The sequence below is a fragment of the Mus pahari genome, chromosome 4 (assembly GCF_900095145.1).
Source record: "Mus pahari chromosome 4, PAHARI_EIJ_v1.1, whole genome shotgun sequence".
Classification (NCBI taxonomy): domain Eukaryota; kingdom Metazoa; phylum Chordata; class Mammalia; order Rodentia; family Muridae; genus Mus; species Mus pahari.
The window spans coordinates 87,771,688-87,788,336 of NC_034593.1; the positions used below are offsets into that span (position 1 = coordinate 87,771,688).

The window sequence follows — 16,649 nt, forward strand, 5'->3', positions numbered from 1 at the left end:
GCATGCATGCAACAACACTCTTAACAGATAAAATAAAAATAAAAAAATATTTTTTAAAAAAAGAATATAAGCTGTTACCATTTGTTTAAATGACTGTTCCTTCATTTGTGCTCAGATTACATTGCTCTAAATAAACCATAATATAACTTACGACAATTTTGTTTCCTGTGATAGATAAGCATAAATTTCAATTGGGGGCTTTGGTGGTATAAGGTTAAGACTTCTTGAAATCTCTTAGATAAGTTGCTCCTCGAGGCTGAGCACCAGTAATCCCCAGCAGGATTAGTCCATCTTGCCTAACAGCAGGATGGAAACAAACCCACTCCAGACTTTTGACCTGGAACTCCCAAGGCACCATGTTCTCTGGTGTAGTGTTTTTAATCAATTCCCACTTTCCAGCTGAATAATGCCCACAAGTCTTCAAGATTCAGCTCCTCTGCTATCTCCTCCCCCCACCCCACCCCCACCCCCAGGAACAGCTTCCTGACCCAGACATGACCTCTGTGCTCTCCTCTCATCTGGTAGATTCTGGTAGATTCGATTCCTCAGTCACTTTTTTCCCCAAGGTTTTTTGTTTGTTTGTTTGTTTGTTTTTTGTTTTTTTGTTTCTCTCTGTGTAGCCCTGACTGTCCTGGAACTCACTCTGAAGACTCAGAGATCCACTTGCCTCTGCCTCTTGGAGTGCTGGGATTAAAGAACTGGACCAACCAGTGCCCAGCCCTCACTCACATTCGATGGATGTTCTTATCACATGACACAAAGACAGATTCCTTTTCCTCATCCCTCTCTGAGTTAGTAACTAAGACAGATGCCTTGTAATTAATCTGTATTCCCAGTGCCCATTGTAGCGCCCGGAGCATGGTGGGGCCTCAGTACATTGATGATAATTAATTGAATGAACATACTTAACAAGAGAGGTAAAAAGCATGAATATGTTTTTAAAGGATTAAATTGAATAGTGAACATCACTCTCCTAAAAGGAGATTAAAGAGTGCTTAGTAACAGCGTTTAGAACCAACTTTGTGGCCAACTGTTTTTGCAGAAAACTTTCCAGACTAGACCACTGATGTGAATCTGGGCAGGTCTAATGCACTGTATGGTTTGAAACAGGTGTTGATATACAAAATATTTCTTCAATCAAGCAGGTTTTAAAAAGTCAATATCTTAAAACAGAAAACAGGATTTATGTGTCTCACTATGCACAGACACCTGCTGCTGAGTCCTCTTGCTTCTCCAACTCTCCAGCCCTTCTGAAGTACCTACTACCTCTCCTGGCTGTAGTTATTTATAGACCCATTTATTCCCCTTCACTCAGTGAAGACTTTAGCACCTAGCTCAATGCTGTGTCTATAGACACAGTCATTCCTGAAGGTGATGCTAATACCTATGTAATTAGTACTCCATCAATCCAATGGTTTAAGTAGGATTAGGTTCAGCTATATTTAATAGAAAAGTGGTGGACAACAGTGGTTTAACAAGACTGACATTTCTTTCCCCCTCATATAGAAAGTCTAGAATATATCATTTATGAGATGATTCAATAGCTGCATGGTTCCTTGTCCATTCTTTTCTTATTGTGGGGAGATGGGTGAGATAGGGTCTCACTATGTAGCTCTGGCTGTCCTGAAACTGGTTCTATAGAGCAGGCTGGCCTTGAGCTCACAGAGATCTGCCTGCCTCTGCCTCCTGAGTTCTGGGATTAAAGATGTGCCACCATGCCTGGCTCAGTTCCCTTTTTTATTCCACTGCTTTTAACTACCTCGTGGTCTGAAGTGGCCATACCTCGTGGTCTGCTGGAGCTCTGGCCATTCTATGGACATCCTATACACAAAGAAAGAGGAATGGAGAAATTTCACTTACCATTTCACCCTATCTACCTATTAGGGAGGCTAAGAAATGCATCTCTGTAGAGACAGACAACATCCTAAAGATAGAGTCAATGCTTTAGTAAGGAGGAAGGAAATCAATGCTAAGGTAGGCCTCCAACTCTCTTTGCTATCTTACTGTTCCTTTTGAGTATTTACTTTAATTTTTTTAAAATTTTAATCTATGTTTGAGTGTTTTGCCTGCATGTTTGTATGTGCACCTGAAGGTGTTGTATCCCCTGGAACAGATAGTGGTGAGCCACCTTGTAGGTGCTGGGACCAAATCCGGGTCCTCTAAAAGAACAGCAAGTGCTCTTAACCACTGAACCATCTCACCAGGCTCCCCTATGACTTCTTACTCTAATCGCTTTATGGTCGACCTCATCTCACCGATCTACACCCTTGTCTAAGATTTTGCCAGTGCTAATGACTGCAAGACCACTGAAACCTCAATGGCAAACATGCTACTCTCACAGGACACCTCTCACTGCCTCAGCTCGCTCAGTCTCTCCTGTGCCCAGAGTTCTTTGACCCCACTGGGTCCTCCATCAGCCGATTTTATCTTCACTTCCAGCCGACTGGTTTCAAATCGCTAGTCCAACAGTATATTCCCAGCCTACCCTGTGCTCTCATTCATTAGTTGTTTGCATTAATCCACACAGCTGACCACAGTAAGAGAAACCGCTTTGATGAGTTGGGCATCACATAGAAGTAAGTCTTCTGCAGTACCTGCCATCACGTGTCTCGTCAATTCTCTGTCCCACTCTTTATTTCATACCTCCTGGGACAACTAAAAAGGTTGCTTGGTAGAGGCGTACGCGGAATATGAAAACCATTCGAATGTGGATCCACTATGCACCGCTGTCAAGTCGTTTGAGGTGATCGTGTTAAAATGCAGATTCTAATTCTGTACCTAGGGCACGGGAAGGTCTCGGTTTCGGCTTTTCTAATAAGCGCGTGCCCCATGGATAGACAAACGGCTTAGGAAGACAAGACGCCTCACTATCAACCCCTGGGCGGACAGTTTCCAGCCCCAATCCCGACCCGGACCCCACCCTCGGCCCCGCCCCAAGCCGGAGCTGCGCACGCACCCACCACAGAGGCGGCTACAGCTCTGGTGGCTAGAGAGGCAGGCGACCCAGGCTGAGGAGGGGGCGGGGCTGGAGCCCAGGGGGCGGAGCAAGAAGCTCGGTGGGCGGGGTCAGAGGCAGAGGCGGTACCGCGTCGCGGGCCTTGTAGCCATTTTAGGAGGAAACCCGGTTCGCTGGCTTGGGGCGCGGCTTCAATTTCAATAACTTTATTGGTCTCCTTGTACGCCGAACAGCCGGCGTGCGTGTAGCCACGCGAGCCCAGAGCGCATCGCCCGAGGTGAGCGGCTTGGGGGTGTGCGGGACCGGGGCTGTGGGGCAGCGAGGGCTCCCGGAGCGGGTTCTCCGAGCCGAGGCGTCCGTGAAGCGGGTAAGGGAGGGAACCCCGGGCGCGGTCCCCTGCGGCGGGGATTCCCTTCCCGGGCGCAGGGGCGGGGCCGGGGCGCCCCTGACGCAGCCGCGGGGGTGTTCCCCGCCTGGTGTCATTCCCCGCGGCAGGTTGCCCCCGACTCGAGCTGCAGCCATGGGAAACACCACCAGCGAGCGGGTGTCCGGGGAGCGCCACGGAGCCAAAGCTGCTCGAGCTGAAGGCGGCGGCCATGGCCCGGGAAAGGAGCACAAGATCATGGTGGGGAGCACCGACGACCCCAGCGTCTTCAGCCTGCCCGACTCCAAGGTGAGGTAGCGGGGCTGCCGGCAGCTCTGCCCTTCTTGGTTCTTCCTCCTCCTTCTCAGGGGTTATGGACTTCTTAACTAGAAGGCTATTCCACGGACAGAGATGTTGGGTGCTAATTCCTCCTAGATACTACCCCAAATTAGGATAGAGGCGCGGAGTTGTTTTCCTGCTGCTCTGAGTAATCTGTGGGCCAACCTTTTAAGACGAGTACCAAAAACCCATCCCCGGCCCGCCCCATCCTTGGATCTACGTGCAGGTTGTGAGCGCGGGTGGAAACTTAAGAGGGTGCGCTGTCTGAGCTATTGGAAAGGGCTCAGTTTCTCACATTGGCCTCAAGATAGCTAGATGACTTCTCCCTGAAAATGTCTCTTTGCAGGTCTTGTTCTTGCACTCTCTTAAGTGTTCTGCACCACCTCTTCGATCCTCGTCCACCTTTGTGCGGCTCTGAGCCGCCATCACTTGATTACTTGAATACTTTCCCCTAGTCTTGGGGATCCATATAGGACATCATTTGGTTAATGGCTCAGATTTTTTTTTTTTTTTTTTGAAACGTGCTGTTTTAAAAACGTAGCTGTGAGTTTTGCACGGGAGAGCAAGTCACTTTCCTTCACTCCTCAGAAGTACTTCAAAACGTTGCCCCAGGCTCAAAACCACCCTCTACTGCCCTGAAGCCTTTGCTCTCAATTCCATAGACTTTGAGCCAGAGGCCACTTTTTGGTCACTCAAAAGAAGAGCCAGATGGAACTGACAGCAGTGTGATTGCTACCCTAATGTTCCTAATCACTTAGAAATGTCAGCATTAAATACATGTAATTTCTCCTGGTAGGCGTTCTGGAGTGAAAAAGAAAACCCAGCCCTTAGTGGTGGGGTGGGGTGGGGTGGTGGAATGTGTTTGACATTTATCACTTCCAGTGAACTGAGGCTTAGGATAATAGAGTTTTATTTGCCACTTTGATGGTACATGGTTTGGATTATATACCTTATTTTCTTAGATCCTGATTGAGGATGCTATTAGAAAAGTGCGTCATTGAACTGGCCGTTTCTTGGGGTCCCCTCTTCCCTGTTTCCTCTCCTCTAGGATTCTACCTCATTTGGGCCCTGGACTCAGCCTAGATTTCCTTCTCTAGAGCTTATCTAGGATGACAGACAGGCCGTGTATTTTTGCTCATTCCTACATTGATGACTCAGGATTTGGGTACAGTCAAACTGTGACTGCAGTAATTGGTGTCCTGAATAAGAGCCAGGCTGCTCTGTGTGAATTTAGGCCTGTTCTGGATCATTCTTTCCCTCATATCTTGCCGTTTGTGAAATGAGAAAAGTAGTTCAAACAATTACCCATTTCTTACCCAGATAGAAAACTTTATAGCTCATACCCCCCCCCCCACACACACACTCTGAATTTCCTTAAATATTTGCAGGCTGTACTTTGAATTGCCGCTCTGCTGCTGTTACTGATAATTTCGCTGATGGTTTAACTCGAGCAGTTTTTCTGCTAGTCAGCTGCAGTCATTCCTACCACAGAAATGTCATGTCATAAGTGGAAGGGCTTTGCTCCAAAGCCAGGCATATTAATAGTTTAGAGCTTTCAAATCCTAAACTAAAAAGCCTTAAGTCATAAAAGTAATTGATAGGAAGAGTGGGGTTGGAGGCATCTTTGCTTCAAAGGTCAGGCTTATCAATAGACTTAGTCAGTGCTTCTCAGTCCTATTTGTATGACAGGATCCTCCAAGAATGCTTTAAAAACCTTACGAGAAATCTGACACACTAATAAAATGAACTGTGTAATGAGCTGTGTGTATGTCACCCTGTTTAAACGGTGCTGAAAGGTCATGAAAGACTTCCTCTGTGATCCAAGCCCCTCCCCTACCAGCCACTCTGACACAGCTTTCAAACAGGTCAACAAATAGTATTTCTAACATTTTAGGACCTTCCTCAAAGGTGACTGTTTAAAGCTGATGTGATAGTGGCTCCCACCTGTGATTTCAGCTGTTTCAGAGGCAGAGGCAGGAGGATCCCTGCCAGGCTGGACTGGAGTGAGAATTTGACCCCTAGAGAAAAATAAGATATGCTTTTCCTTGTTTATTGTAATGTGATAAGAGTGTTTTTATCTGAAGGCTTTTAAAAACTATGTTCCCAAATCCTATGAGGACTCAGTCTCTGAGGGTGGTTTTGAGCCATATGTAAACACTCCTAATGCAACTGTCAGCCCCAGGGCACTGCTTTGAGGTTCCAGAGGCCACTGTTTGTCTTAATCCAGTCCCCTGAATAATGTAAAAGTCCCTTTTTCTTTCCCATTTGCTTTGGTTTGTATTTGTACTGTAGTCTTAAAGACTATCGAGAAACAGATAGAAGGTAAACTTTTTTCACTTTGGAAAGAACAGGGGAAATCCCAAATAAATAAGCTAGACTTTTCTTACTCTAACCTTCATTATTTCATTTGTAATGCCTGACTTGGTACCATGCAATCTTATTTACCAGTCAGTGAAGCCATCCCAAAGGAGGGATTAGCAATCTTTTTCTGTAAAAGGCCAAATTATAGATAATTGAGAGTCCGTGGGTCATACACCCTGCTGTCACTTCCCAGGTCTGCATGGTAGCAGTGAGCTGTGGGTGATAAACACGTGGGTGGCTGTTTCCCAAACGAAAGCTTAGTAAAAGCAGTCTGGCTCGTGGCTGCAGTTGGCCCATGCCTGTCCTGAGGATGGCCTTGGAAAGAAACTAAGGGATCTGTTTTTCTCAGAATCCTATAAACCCCATTTAGTAATGGATCTGCTTTTGCTCAAGGAAGCTGCTTTTGATCTTGTACTCCTAGAGTTCCAGGATGTCCTGCATCCTCCTGAGGTGATTTTATGGCCTGGCCTAGGTAAGCAAGGACGGTTTCATAACCATTTCAGCGGTACCAGATCAGGGACGTGGTTTCTGAATGCTTGTTGATTGATGGATGATGGTGCTGGAGATGAAACTCAGGGCCTTGTGCTCGGGAGGAAAGTGCTTGTCTCCAGCCCTTAAAATGTTAATGCCCTGTTGTATAACCAAGTAGCTGAAACAGCATTGCTAGTTAGGAATTTTGGTATCTCTAATTGTAATAGAAAGAGAACAGTTTGCCTCAGAAAAACATATAGCTGGCTTAATTTTCCTTTAAAGAACCATACTTTCTTACAGTTTCTTATGAGGTGTTCAGGAGCATATCCTAATTGCTACATGCAAGCGAAGCCGGTCATGGGAAGGAAGGATTTAGAGGTGTTTGGTTTTTTTGAAGGGTGATGCAAAGGTTCTACAAGGAGAATGATGTGTGCCGTAGCTCTTTTCTATAGTTTGTTCATACCCTGATTCAGTTGCTGAATTTGGGCTGTCTGACTTTAGTTGACGCCTAATTTAATGCCCCTTAAAAGCCTTTGGGACCTCTTAAAAACCCTTGGGTCATAATTTATTCTAGGGATGACCTACTCCTTCTTACAGCTCCCCGGGGACAAAGAGTTTGTGCCCTGGCAGCAGGATTTGGATGATTCTGTGAAGCCCGCCCAGCAGGCCCGGCCCACCGTTATCCGCTGGTCTGAAGGAGGCAAGGAGGTCTTCATCTCTGGGTCCTTCAACAATTGGAGCACCAAGATCCCTCTGATTAAGAGGTGAGGACAGGCATCTCTGTTGAGAATACAGTGTGCAGGAACAGACACCTGATTGCCTTCCTTAAGGAAGAGAGTGGGCCTCCGGAGCTTCTGACAGCATTGTGTGTCCACGCTTCGGGACTCTGCTTCTTGAGCCATTGTTTGTCTGCAAGAAGTCTGGAAATAACTAATCCTATTGCTTTGATTTCTGTATTAAAGCAAAATACATTGTGACATTGTAGGTATAATGTCAGTTTATTGCTGGCACAGCAGTAGTGAATGATTTAAGTGGTTGTCAGAGTGACCCTTTATGTAATAGGTCCAAAAAAGGCTCACCAAACTGTGGGAAGAGTACCCTAAATATATCCCAACTCAAACCTATCTTTTATGTTATTCATACTTGTGAAGACTCTGCTTTGTGTGTACCGTGTGTTTGTGTGTATGTGTATACATGTACATGTGCACCCATATGTGTGCACATGAAGGCCACAACAAGACCCAGTATCTTGCTCTGGCTTTCAGCCTTGTTGCTGAGCCACAATTTCTCCATTTCAACTAGCTTTACTGGCCAGCCGTTTCTCTGTCCAGGTCTGCTTGTCTCTGCTCCCCAGTGCTGGAGTTGCAGGCGTGTGTAGCTGTGCCCAGCTTTTTCTGTGGATACTGGGGGTTCACACTCAGGTCCTGAAGCTCACAACAAGCACTCTTACTGGTTGAGCCAATCTCCCTAACTCTAAGAAATCTGAACATTTTGTCAGTCACCCCCCCCACACACACACACATACACCTCACACACACACACACACACACACACACACACATGTTCAAGAACAGCGTTAGTGGGAGAAGTTGACAAGCACATGTGTTGATTGGTACAGAGAATGGATTTGTTCTGTGTGGGGGTGGGGTGAGCACAAGGGCCGTAGCTTAGGAATGGACGAGGTCATTGCGGTGGTCCCATTGTTCCCTCTTACTTTTCCACACTCTGTCTTCTGTACGGAGTTTGGCCTGTCTGACCTTCTGTTTTCTTCTCTAGTCATAATGACTTTGTTGCCATCCTGGATCTTCCAGAGGGAGAGCACCAGTACAAGTTCTTTGTGGATGGACAGTGGGTTCATGATCCATCAGAGGTAAGGCTTGGATTTGCAACGGAGCCTCAGTGGCCTCCTTGTGACTTACTACCTTCCAGTTCATGGGCACTAGGCTCCCTACTAGAGACTTGTCCTAATAGTAGAGGGGCAGTTGGGTGACAATGTGGATTGAAAAGGAAATCCAGTTTCATTTTATTTATTTGTTTGTTTATATTTCTTCACTGTTTCAGCCTGTGGTTACCAGTCAGCTTGGCACAATTAATAATTTAATCCATGTCAAGAAATCTGATTTTGAAGTATTTGACGCTTTAAAGTTAGACTCTATGGAAAGCTCTGAGACATCATGTCGAGGTAATATTGACCTGTTGTTTCCTCTTGCTGTGTCTTTCTTACAGTGCATATTCCTTCCCCAAACTGGTTTCTTGCTTTATTTTGCATTTTTCTGTTTTCTTGGGAATCTTATAATCATACACGCACACGCACGCATGCACACATGCATGCAAATGCTCACACACAAATCCCATGGTATAATGTCTGCCTTTCTTACTCTGATACACTGTTCTCCATTTTACCTTTATGTAACCCACCAGTAGTCTGTGGTTTCGAATGCTATTTCCAGTAAGATTTCACACTTTCCGTGAGCATCTGGTGATATTACCTGTCGAGGCTGGGTACGTTTAGTTTGTCTTATTAACCTGAATCAGCTAGTTTGAGAGCTCAACTGGCAATTATGATTTTATGAGAGCCTAGGAGTATAATTGTCACTGAGGGAGTGTGAGAAAAAAAAAAAAAAAAAACCCAAACCAATAGTTGTTCTACGTAGAACTGAATCTACAGGGAAAGTCCTGTACATTTTTGTCTCATGTATACTCCTGTCCCCAAGGCCTTGCTCGGTTCTTGTTCACTCAGGTAACTGAGACACACTATGCAAAATCTCCAGTCACTCTCCTGTTACTGAATGATGGGAGATGTGCCTGCCGAGAGAACTGCGCACCTTATCCACTGAGCAGATCTCTTGTTTGCAAAGCCTGCCTTGGCTACGAGCCATCGTACACCAGCTCCCAGCAGGAAACTCGAGGGCTCGGACCCTCGGTGAACCTCAGTCATAATAACTGATACAGAGCCCATGACAGAGTCTCTAGGACAAGGGACAAGTGGTCCATGGCACAGTAACTGCCTACTTAGAGTTAGTATATAAACTCAGAACTAACGTTAACGTGAGCATTCTTACTGGCTGGAGGCGCAGTGATCTTTAAAGGTTTCAGTTCTGAGGTCACTAGATCTCTGATTACCTTTTGGTCTGCAAGTAACCAGTGAGCATGTGACAGTACACTTTGGGTGCACGTGGTTTCCTAACCCATTGATGTAAGGCATAGAGCGTTTATTAGGAATGTGCAGATAGTAGGTGTGGCCATGTGTGTGACTTTTCAGTGTCCATCTTGTATATATTGTATATTATATATTGTATATTGTATATATTGTATATATTGTACAAAGGATGGTGCGTGAAATTGCCCTGTGTTATTCCCGGTGGTGTTTTGTGGATAGTGAGCAGAACACCTGAAAGTGTTTTGAAAAGTTGCCTGTTGTGTCTGTTTTTGAGTTTTGTTTAATAACAGAGCATTGCTTTGCCTTATATATTGAAGCAAATCTGAGTTATTAAAATAATCTATTACTACAATGTTTTCTCTGGAGCTATAAAATGTAAAATTTTAAAACCATAAAAACATAGTTCATTTAATTTTGTATATTTAACCTGAATGCTTTTCATTTTTTAAGTATAATCCAGATACTACAAATTTATCTTTTTTTTTTTTTTTTTTAGTATATTGAGTTTTAGAACCATTGTCACCTCAAAAGAAGGACTATCTCCATCCCTTTCTCCTTTGTCCCGTGTCTGTCAAAGCTTCTGCTGTACGGCTTTGCCTTTTCCGGACAGTTGGTATAAGTGTAACCCTACATTGTGTAGCTTCTTTCGCTTTAGCAGGCTTCCTTCCAGGGCTCAGCCTTTACTTTGCTTCTGTTAGTGACTGAGCAGAAGTCCACGGTATGACAGTTCCTTTCTGCTTCTCCATCCGTTGTTGACAGACATTGGGTTTTGTTCCCTCTTTGGAGCTCTCATATATATTGCTTATGAACAGTCATGGTGATGTTCTTGTGTGGGCTTATATTTTATCTGAGTTGTTACACCTAGTAATGTAACTACTGGGTTACAAAATTTGTTTAACTGTTTGAAGGCAACTGTATTGTTTTTCAAAGTGTTTATACTATTGTGCATTTCTGCCCACAAAAAATTTGAGTTTCTCCACGTTTCTGCCAGTCCTTGCTGTTTCAGAGACAGACAGCCGTCCCAGTGAGTATGAAGCGTGGTCCTTACTGTGCTGGATAGCTTGACCACACTGCACGCCTTGACTGCAGCTGCATTTGTTCTGTCTGCTGTCATCGTTATCCACCTAGAGTGTGTAACATTGCTGTCTGTCGCTCTGGCAGGGAAACAAAAAAAGAACTCTAATCTTTTCACACAGAGTCCACACATCATCTTAACCACTCTCATTTTTATTTCCTCAAAAGTAAATGAGGAAGATATTTATCTATAGACAAGTAAACTGACCAAAAACAGGGATCTGTCCAAGGTCACGTGGCTGGCAAATGGTGGTGGTTTCCTGGAGCCTGGGCCCTGGCCTCCCGTCTCTTCCTTACCTCACACTGCTTGTTGAGAAGCTTCCTGGTCCGTGCTCAGGTTGACTCAGACGTTTCCTTTCCAACCGGACGGCTCCAGCCGCAGCAGGCCACAAGGTCTTATGTTCCAGGGCTTGTATTACATTAAAATTAATGACTGTGCAGTGATAGCGTCCCCACGCATCCTCACTAACGCTTCAACTTCCCTTCACGTTTGCATAAATATTTTTCAGACCTGTCCAGCTCACCCCCTGGGCCTTATGGTCAAGAAATGTATGTGTTTCGATCTGAGGAAAGATTCAAATCCCCACCCATCCTGCCCCCTCACCTACTCCAAGTTATTCTTAACAAGGACACGAATATTTCAGTGAGTATCCTGAGCCGGTTGCTGGAGCATGTGGGGATCTCTAGGACCATTGAGGACAAAATTAGTAACCTTGGGCTGGAATTATGGCACAGTTGTGTCATGATTACGGCAGTAAGCCTTGTGCACATCGGCAGCACGGTGGAATCCTTTTTCCCAGATTGAACTGTAACTTCTTTAGGTACCAATAGCAGAATTTATAGATGTCTGTTTCTAGTTAACTCAAAACCAAACTGCTAGAGTTGGTATGTATTCTGACTTCTATTACAACACAAGCTAAGGGTACTCTCATTGGGGGAAATACAGAAATTTACAACTTTATATTAGATATTCTTAACCACGATTTCACTTAGTTGATAGTTGATAGTTCCTTGGTAGATTATTTTTTTCCCTTAATCAAACCATCTATATTTCTAAGCAAGGTTTTTGTTTAATTCTCTTAGAGAAAAGTAGCAGATGTTGGGGCTTAGCATTTCTGTGCTAGCCTGAGGATTTTTCGATCTTATGATCTGGGAATGCATAGCTTGTAGGAGACAAAGTATTCCTATTTAGAGTTCCCAACAGTCCAGAGAGCTCTGGGGAAGAGTAAGCTGTTTATTTTGTCTGCAATTAATCACATTTGGCGGGGGTGTCTTTCCTCCTAGTGTGACCCAGCCTTACTTCCCGAGCCCAATCATGTTATGCTGAACCATCTCTATGCACTGTCCATTAAGGTAAGTGGTGGCCCTGGTCTTCCACTGCCTCCAAAGTGGAAGGGTGAGGGTCCCTTCAGCTCTTCAGTGGTAACTCACTTGCCGCTGCTTTTAAAGCTACACTTGGCACTGACGGTCAGATGATAGATGGGCCGTCTCTTCCTAACTTGCAGGCCATTGGATTTAAACCGCAGTCTCTGGTCTGTGCAGGGGCTGAGCTGTCAGTCATGGGGTCTTTCTGCTTCTAAGTTCCCTTGGGTGGCTGGACCCTTTGTCTCATCTGTTTACTTAAGCTTGAGTTCATAGTGGTTGGATTCCATCTCCAGAAAATCAGGTTTAGCTTCCTTCAACAAATGCTTGAATGAGACATAAAACTTTACCTTTTAAAATGGGGAGTCAAGCTCCTTGCCCTGGCCTAGTTGTATATACCCAGGTGCTCCCATCTCTTATACAGTAGGAAGGGAGTCGTGTGACTGGAGGTTCCCAGGCTTTCCTTAGTTTCTCCAGTGCTTTAATGTCTTTGTGGCTTGGCTGTTGACATAAAAGTGTAGTTCTGTGACTGTCTAGGCTGAGCCTCATGAGAACTACTCAGAGAGGTTGTGAGCCTTCAGATTGAGTGCTCTCACCCCCAGAGATGGTGCGTATGCACATCCAGGGTACTCCCAGTAGTTTCCCTATGAGCTGCTCGTATTGCTTAGATGTGCAGCTAGAGCAGAGAGATCCAGCCTTACTTCTGATAGAGCTGACTTTAATAGAGTGTGTAGTTATATATAAAGTCTTAATTCACTGAGTTTCATCTTTATGGTAACATTGAGAGGTAAGTGTTATTTGTAACCCCTGTTTTATAGATAGAGACCAAGACTCAGCAAAGTCAGATTACCAGTGAGTATAAGACAGGCCTGAGGGTCTGCCCTCTCAGCCCTTGCCCAACACGGGCCTTCTCACAGTGCCTTTCTCTCACCTGCTCCCCTATCTACCGCTCTCCTGAGCAGGGTTTCATCTGCCTGGCTTCCCCCTTGTTAGGCCACGCGTTAGCTGTCAGCACAGTCTAACCAGAGTCCTCGTCTGGGACACGTTCATCAGGGACAGTACAGGGTGAAAGATGGCAGCTGCACTCGTCTCTGCATGGAACTTTTGGTGTTTTGTCTCCTGTGACCACTCTGTGACTTTCAGTTGGTGTCCCTTGTCATTCGTCTCTTCTGTGGCACACCCATGCTCTCACATACATTTGACAGTTGGTGCCTTTGCTCCGTTGTATGGCTTGTAGTACAAGTGACAGTCCTGTTGGGTCAGCTTGACTTTGGGTTCTCTCAGTCGTTCCGCCATTTGGAATTGACCCAGCACATTGGATGTCTAAGAAAGCCTTTTCCTTTAAGGGTGGATAGGGAATTCCACAGTTCTCTCCAGGTCAGAGAGGACGTTTGCCGTTCATCCTTGGCATTAAGTGGCACCTGGACCTGCTTTGGGACTTACGAATGGGTGTTGAGAAGGACCATTCTCCTTTCTTACTACAGCTAACATTCCGTTCTGGGAATGGTTGCCAGCATATTTGTGTTTGTTGCTAGGCTTGAGTCAATTAGTATAGTTTGGAATGAGAAGCGGAGTAAAGCAGTAAGTCAGTATTTCTTCATGACCTTGTATGTGCCAGACACTTTCTGATTTCCCTTGTAAGCGTCAGAGCCATCAGATAATAGCTAATGTAGCTATTATCCTTTGTATGAAAAAGTTAAAGATAGGGACGGAGGCATGGAGAGACCATTGTATAAATTATTCAAGTGTACCGACCAACACCACAACAGGAACTAGATGCGAACTGAGTTAGATTTGACAGCAAAACCAGCCTCTTTTATTTCAAGTTGTCTCTCTAAAAGTAAATATGTTGGTTAGTGTTGTCAACTTGAAAAAAAAATTAGGACAGCCAGAGATAGGAGTCTGAGCATACTTATGGGGGATTATACTAAATATGTTAACTGGCATACGAAGACCCATCTTAAATGTGAGCAGGCCGTTCCCTGGCCAGGGTATCCTGGACTGGATGAAGTGGGGGAAAGCATGCTGAACACAAATGAGCACTTGTGGGATGTGCTCACCGGCTTCAGTGTCCTGATGCCTTGGCTTCCCTGGCATAATGGACTGTCTTCCAGAACTGTGGGCCAAAAATGAACCTCCTCTCCCTTACATAGGGTTTGGTGGCGTGTTTTGCCACAACCGTGAGTGACTGTGAAAGACTGAGAGCCAGGAAGAGCCAGCAGCCACCCAGATGAAACGAATCACTGTCTGTGCGTCTCTCCTCTGCAGGACAGCGTGATGGTCCTTAGCGCCACCCACCGCTACAAGAAGAAGTATGTCACCACGCTGCTGTATAAGCCCATCTGAGGAAGACATCACGCCTTGCCCCCAGGATTCTGGAGAAGCATCTCCCTCGCCTTTGAACTGAGCTGGCCTCTGAGGCTGGCAGGCTGATTTGTTTTGAGGCTGATGTGTGTGTCAGAGCCTCTGATAGGATGCTCTGCTTTGCATTTGATTGCAGATGAGAGCTTTATGAGTTCATGGAGTTTATTTTAAGAAACACAAAACCATATATATGCATATGAGAGAAAGGTTACTGGAAGCCTCCTGGCCCGGCTGTACACATTCTCTCTGCCTGTGGGTGATCGCCAGGGCCTGACTGGGAAGCTGTGGCCACAGGAACGGGCATACCAGAAGCTTCTTTTTCTAAAGTGAGAGAATAGCAAACTCTTAGGATCTTTGTTGGGCAGAGGTTCTGGACCACTGGTGTCCAAAGGTGACACGTATGCCAGGCTGCTGCCCTCCTTAGAGCTGCCTCAATGCAGGGTGGCTTTCCTTGCATGGACTGATTCTGTATTCCCACACTATGTGACACAATCTCCTGTGTGTTTATGTGACACTAGATGCCCCACAAGAACCCTCCTCATTTTACGTACCCAATTTAATAACTTCCCTCAGATCTCATACACGACCCGGTAATGCAAAACTCACTGGGCAAGGGACCCTTCTGGAAAGTTTGTGGGATTAGACTCTTCTGAGAGGCTGGAGGTGCCAGGGGCTCCTTTTTAGTTCAGCGAAGGCCCAACCCAGTGTGTTACAATTTATTTTAACATCCAGAGAAAAAGAAATGCAGATCTTTTTGTTTCAGTTTGGTCCTGTATATTGGCTGTGTGAGCCTGTTTCCGGTTTTTCCTTATCAGAGCATTCAGTTTGTAGATAGGCTTGGAATTAGGGAAACCTTCCGTATCTTTCATCCCTGAAAGATTTTTTTATGTGCCTACATTTTTTTTTATATTAAAAAAAATGTTTATCCATCCATTTTAACAGGCTTTTAAAGGACCTTGGGCTTTTGACAAATGGTTCTTAAGATTTTCTTCTCTAGTCTAGGCAATTTTCAGTCTTGGGTTAATATGGCCAGCCATGTGTACCTCGCTACCCAAACACAGCTCTAGACACAAGTTCATGCAGGCTCACTGGATGCTCATGCAGGCTCACTGGGTGCTCATGCGAGGTTTCCCTACCGTTAAAGATGTGTGAGGCAAGGAACTACCCCCGGTATTCATAACTGTGCACAGTATTGCTCTTTGCACCAAATATTAACAAAGTATTTTTTTCTTTCGCCTCTTCCTTTTAAGTGTGTTTGATGATGGAATGGGGTCACTGATAACCACTGACGGAGAAGTATTCCAACCTACTCAGGATTCAAAGGAAATATTTTTCCAAGTATCTTGATACTTCCATTTTACAGATAAATGTAAGTCAGACATTAGGCACTGTTTATGGTTGAGAAACTTCCTGTCTCCTGAGATGAGCCAGCCACACTGAAAGGGACCTGCTGGTCAGTTCACCTACCTCCTGGCTCTCCCACACATGGGTAGCACAGCATGCCCTCTGCACACCTCTGAGAACAAGCGTGAATAGGAAGATGGGGAGGGTTCTGTTCTGCAGGAAGTACAGATTGCTAATGCCTTGGTAGATGAGTCCTGGGAGATGCTGCTGTAGCCATCCCGAGCCACCTCCCTCAGCTGAGACTCTGTGGAGAATCCTCATGGTCCAGTCAGCTTTCTGAGTAGTGTGCCATTTTGAAAACCAAGGTCTCATCTTGGTTTTTAATCAACTCTAAGACTCTTCAGTTACACGGGAAGGTTTTATTTATTTATTTATTTATTTTTTCTGTTTTTCCTCAGTGCTGATTTAGAAGTGGGCCACCCAGGAGGATTCAAAAGCCTTGATTGTTTCACAGTAAGATAGTTGTATCTACACTTCCTGTTAACCATGTGAGCTGGGATCGTCTGTGTTTGCATTAAGTTTTTACCCCACAAAGTTGTAGCTATGGAAGGGTGGGGAAAGCTGTCTTCAGTCTCTCAGGCTAATGCTTCTCCGACGGGTAAGGCTGTGGTGGTGGTGATAGAGGGGTTGGTGTTGGTGATCTTCTCATCTGGAAATGAAAGAGACAGAAGAGCTGGCTGATAACTCTCCAGCACTGTCCCTGTCCTGGCCCCTGACCCTGGGGAATTCTGCCCCTGTCACCAGGAAACACTTGTGAAGAGACAGAGGGGGTAAGACAGGTTCGCCAGGGTCTC

At 45.3% G+C, this 16,649-nt stretch overlaps 1 protein-coding gene across 3 annotated transcripts; it reads left to right on the forward strand.

Annotated features, from left to right (window-relative positions):
• The first annotated feature begins 3,173 nt into the window (after nucleotides 1-3,173).
• Prkab2 (protein kinase AMP-activated non-catalytic subunit beta 2) lies at nucleotides 3,174-16,232 on the forward strand. Of its 3 annotated transcripts, none has more exons than XM_021196475.2 (8): nucleotides 3,174-3,233; nucleotides 3,452-3,629; nucleotides 7,089-7,255; nucleotides 8,268-8,361; nucleotides 8,553-8,673; nucleotides 11,235-11,368; nucleotides 12,010-12,078; nucleotides 14,356-16,232. In XM_021196475.2, the coding sequence occupies exons 2-8, from the start codon at nucleotides 3,477-3,479 to the stop codon at nucleotides 14,431-14,433; spliced, it is 816 nt and encodes a 271-aa protein (XP_021052134.1). In that variant the 5' UTR covers nucleotides 3,174-3,233; nucleotides 3,452-3,476; the 3' UTR covers nucleotides 14,434-16,232. The 3 variants fall into 3 exon arrangements, with proteins under 3 accessions (XP_021052134.1, XP_029393683.1, XP_029393684.1); XM_029537823.1 differs by lacking the exon at nucleotides 3,174-3,233 and adding an exon at nucleotides 3,249-3,323; XM_029537824.1 differs by lacking the exon at nucleotides 3,174-3,233 and having other exon boundaries at nucleotides 3,599-3,629; nucleotides 7,066-7,255.
• Nucleotides 16,233-16,649: the final 417 nt, after the last annotated feature.

Bases quoted from the DNA above. Each gene is read 5' to 3' on its own strand.
- Prkab2 (XM_021196475.2), top strand. From the start codon at position 3,477: ATGGGAAACACCACCAGCGAGCGGGTGTCCGGGGAGCGCCACGGAGCC. The intron at 8,674-11,234 runs GTAATATTGACC...AATATTTTTCAG, and splicing joins CTCTGAGACATCATGTCGAG to ACCTGTCCAGCTCACCCCCT. The intron at 11,369-12,009 runs GTGAGTATCCTG...CTTTCCTCCTAG, and splicing joins ACAAGGACACGAATATTTCA to TGTGACCCAGCCTTACTTCC.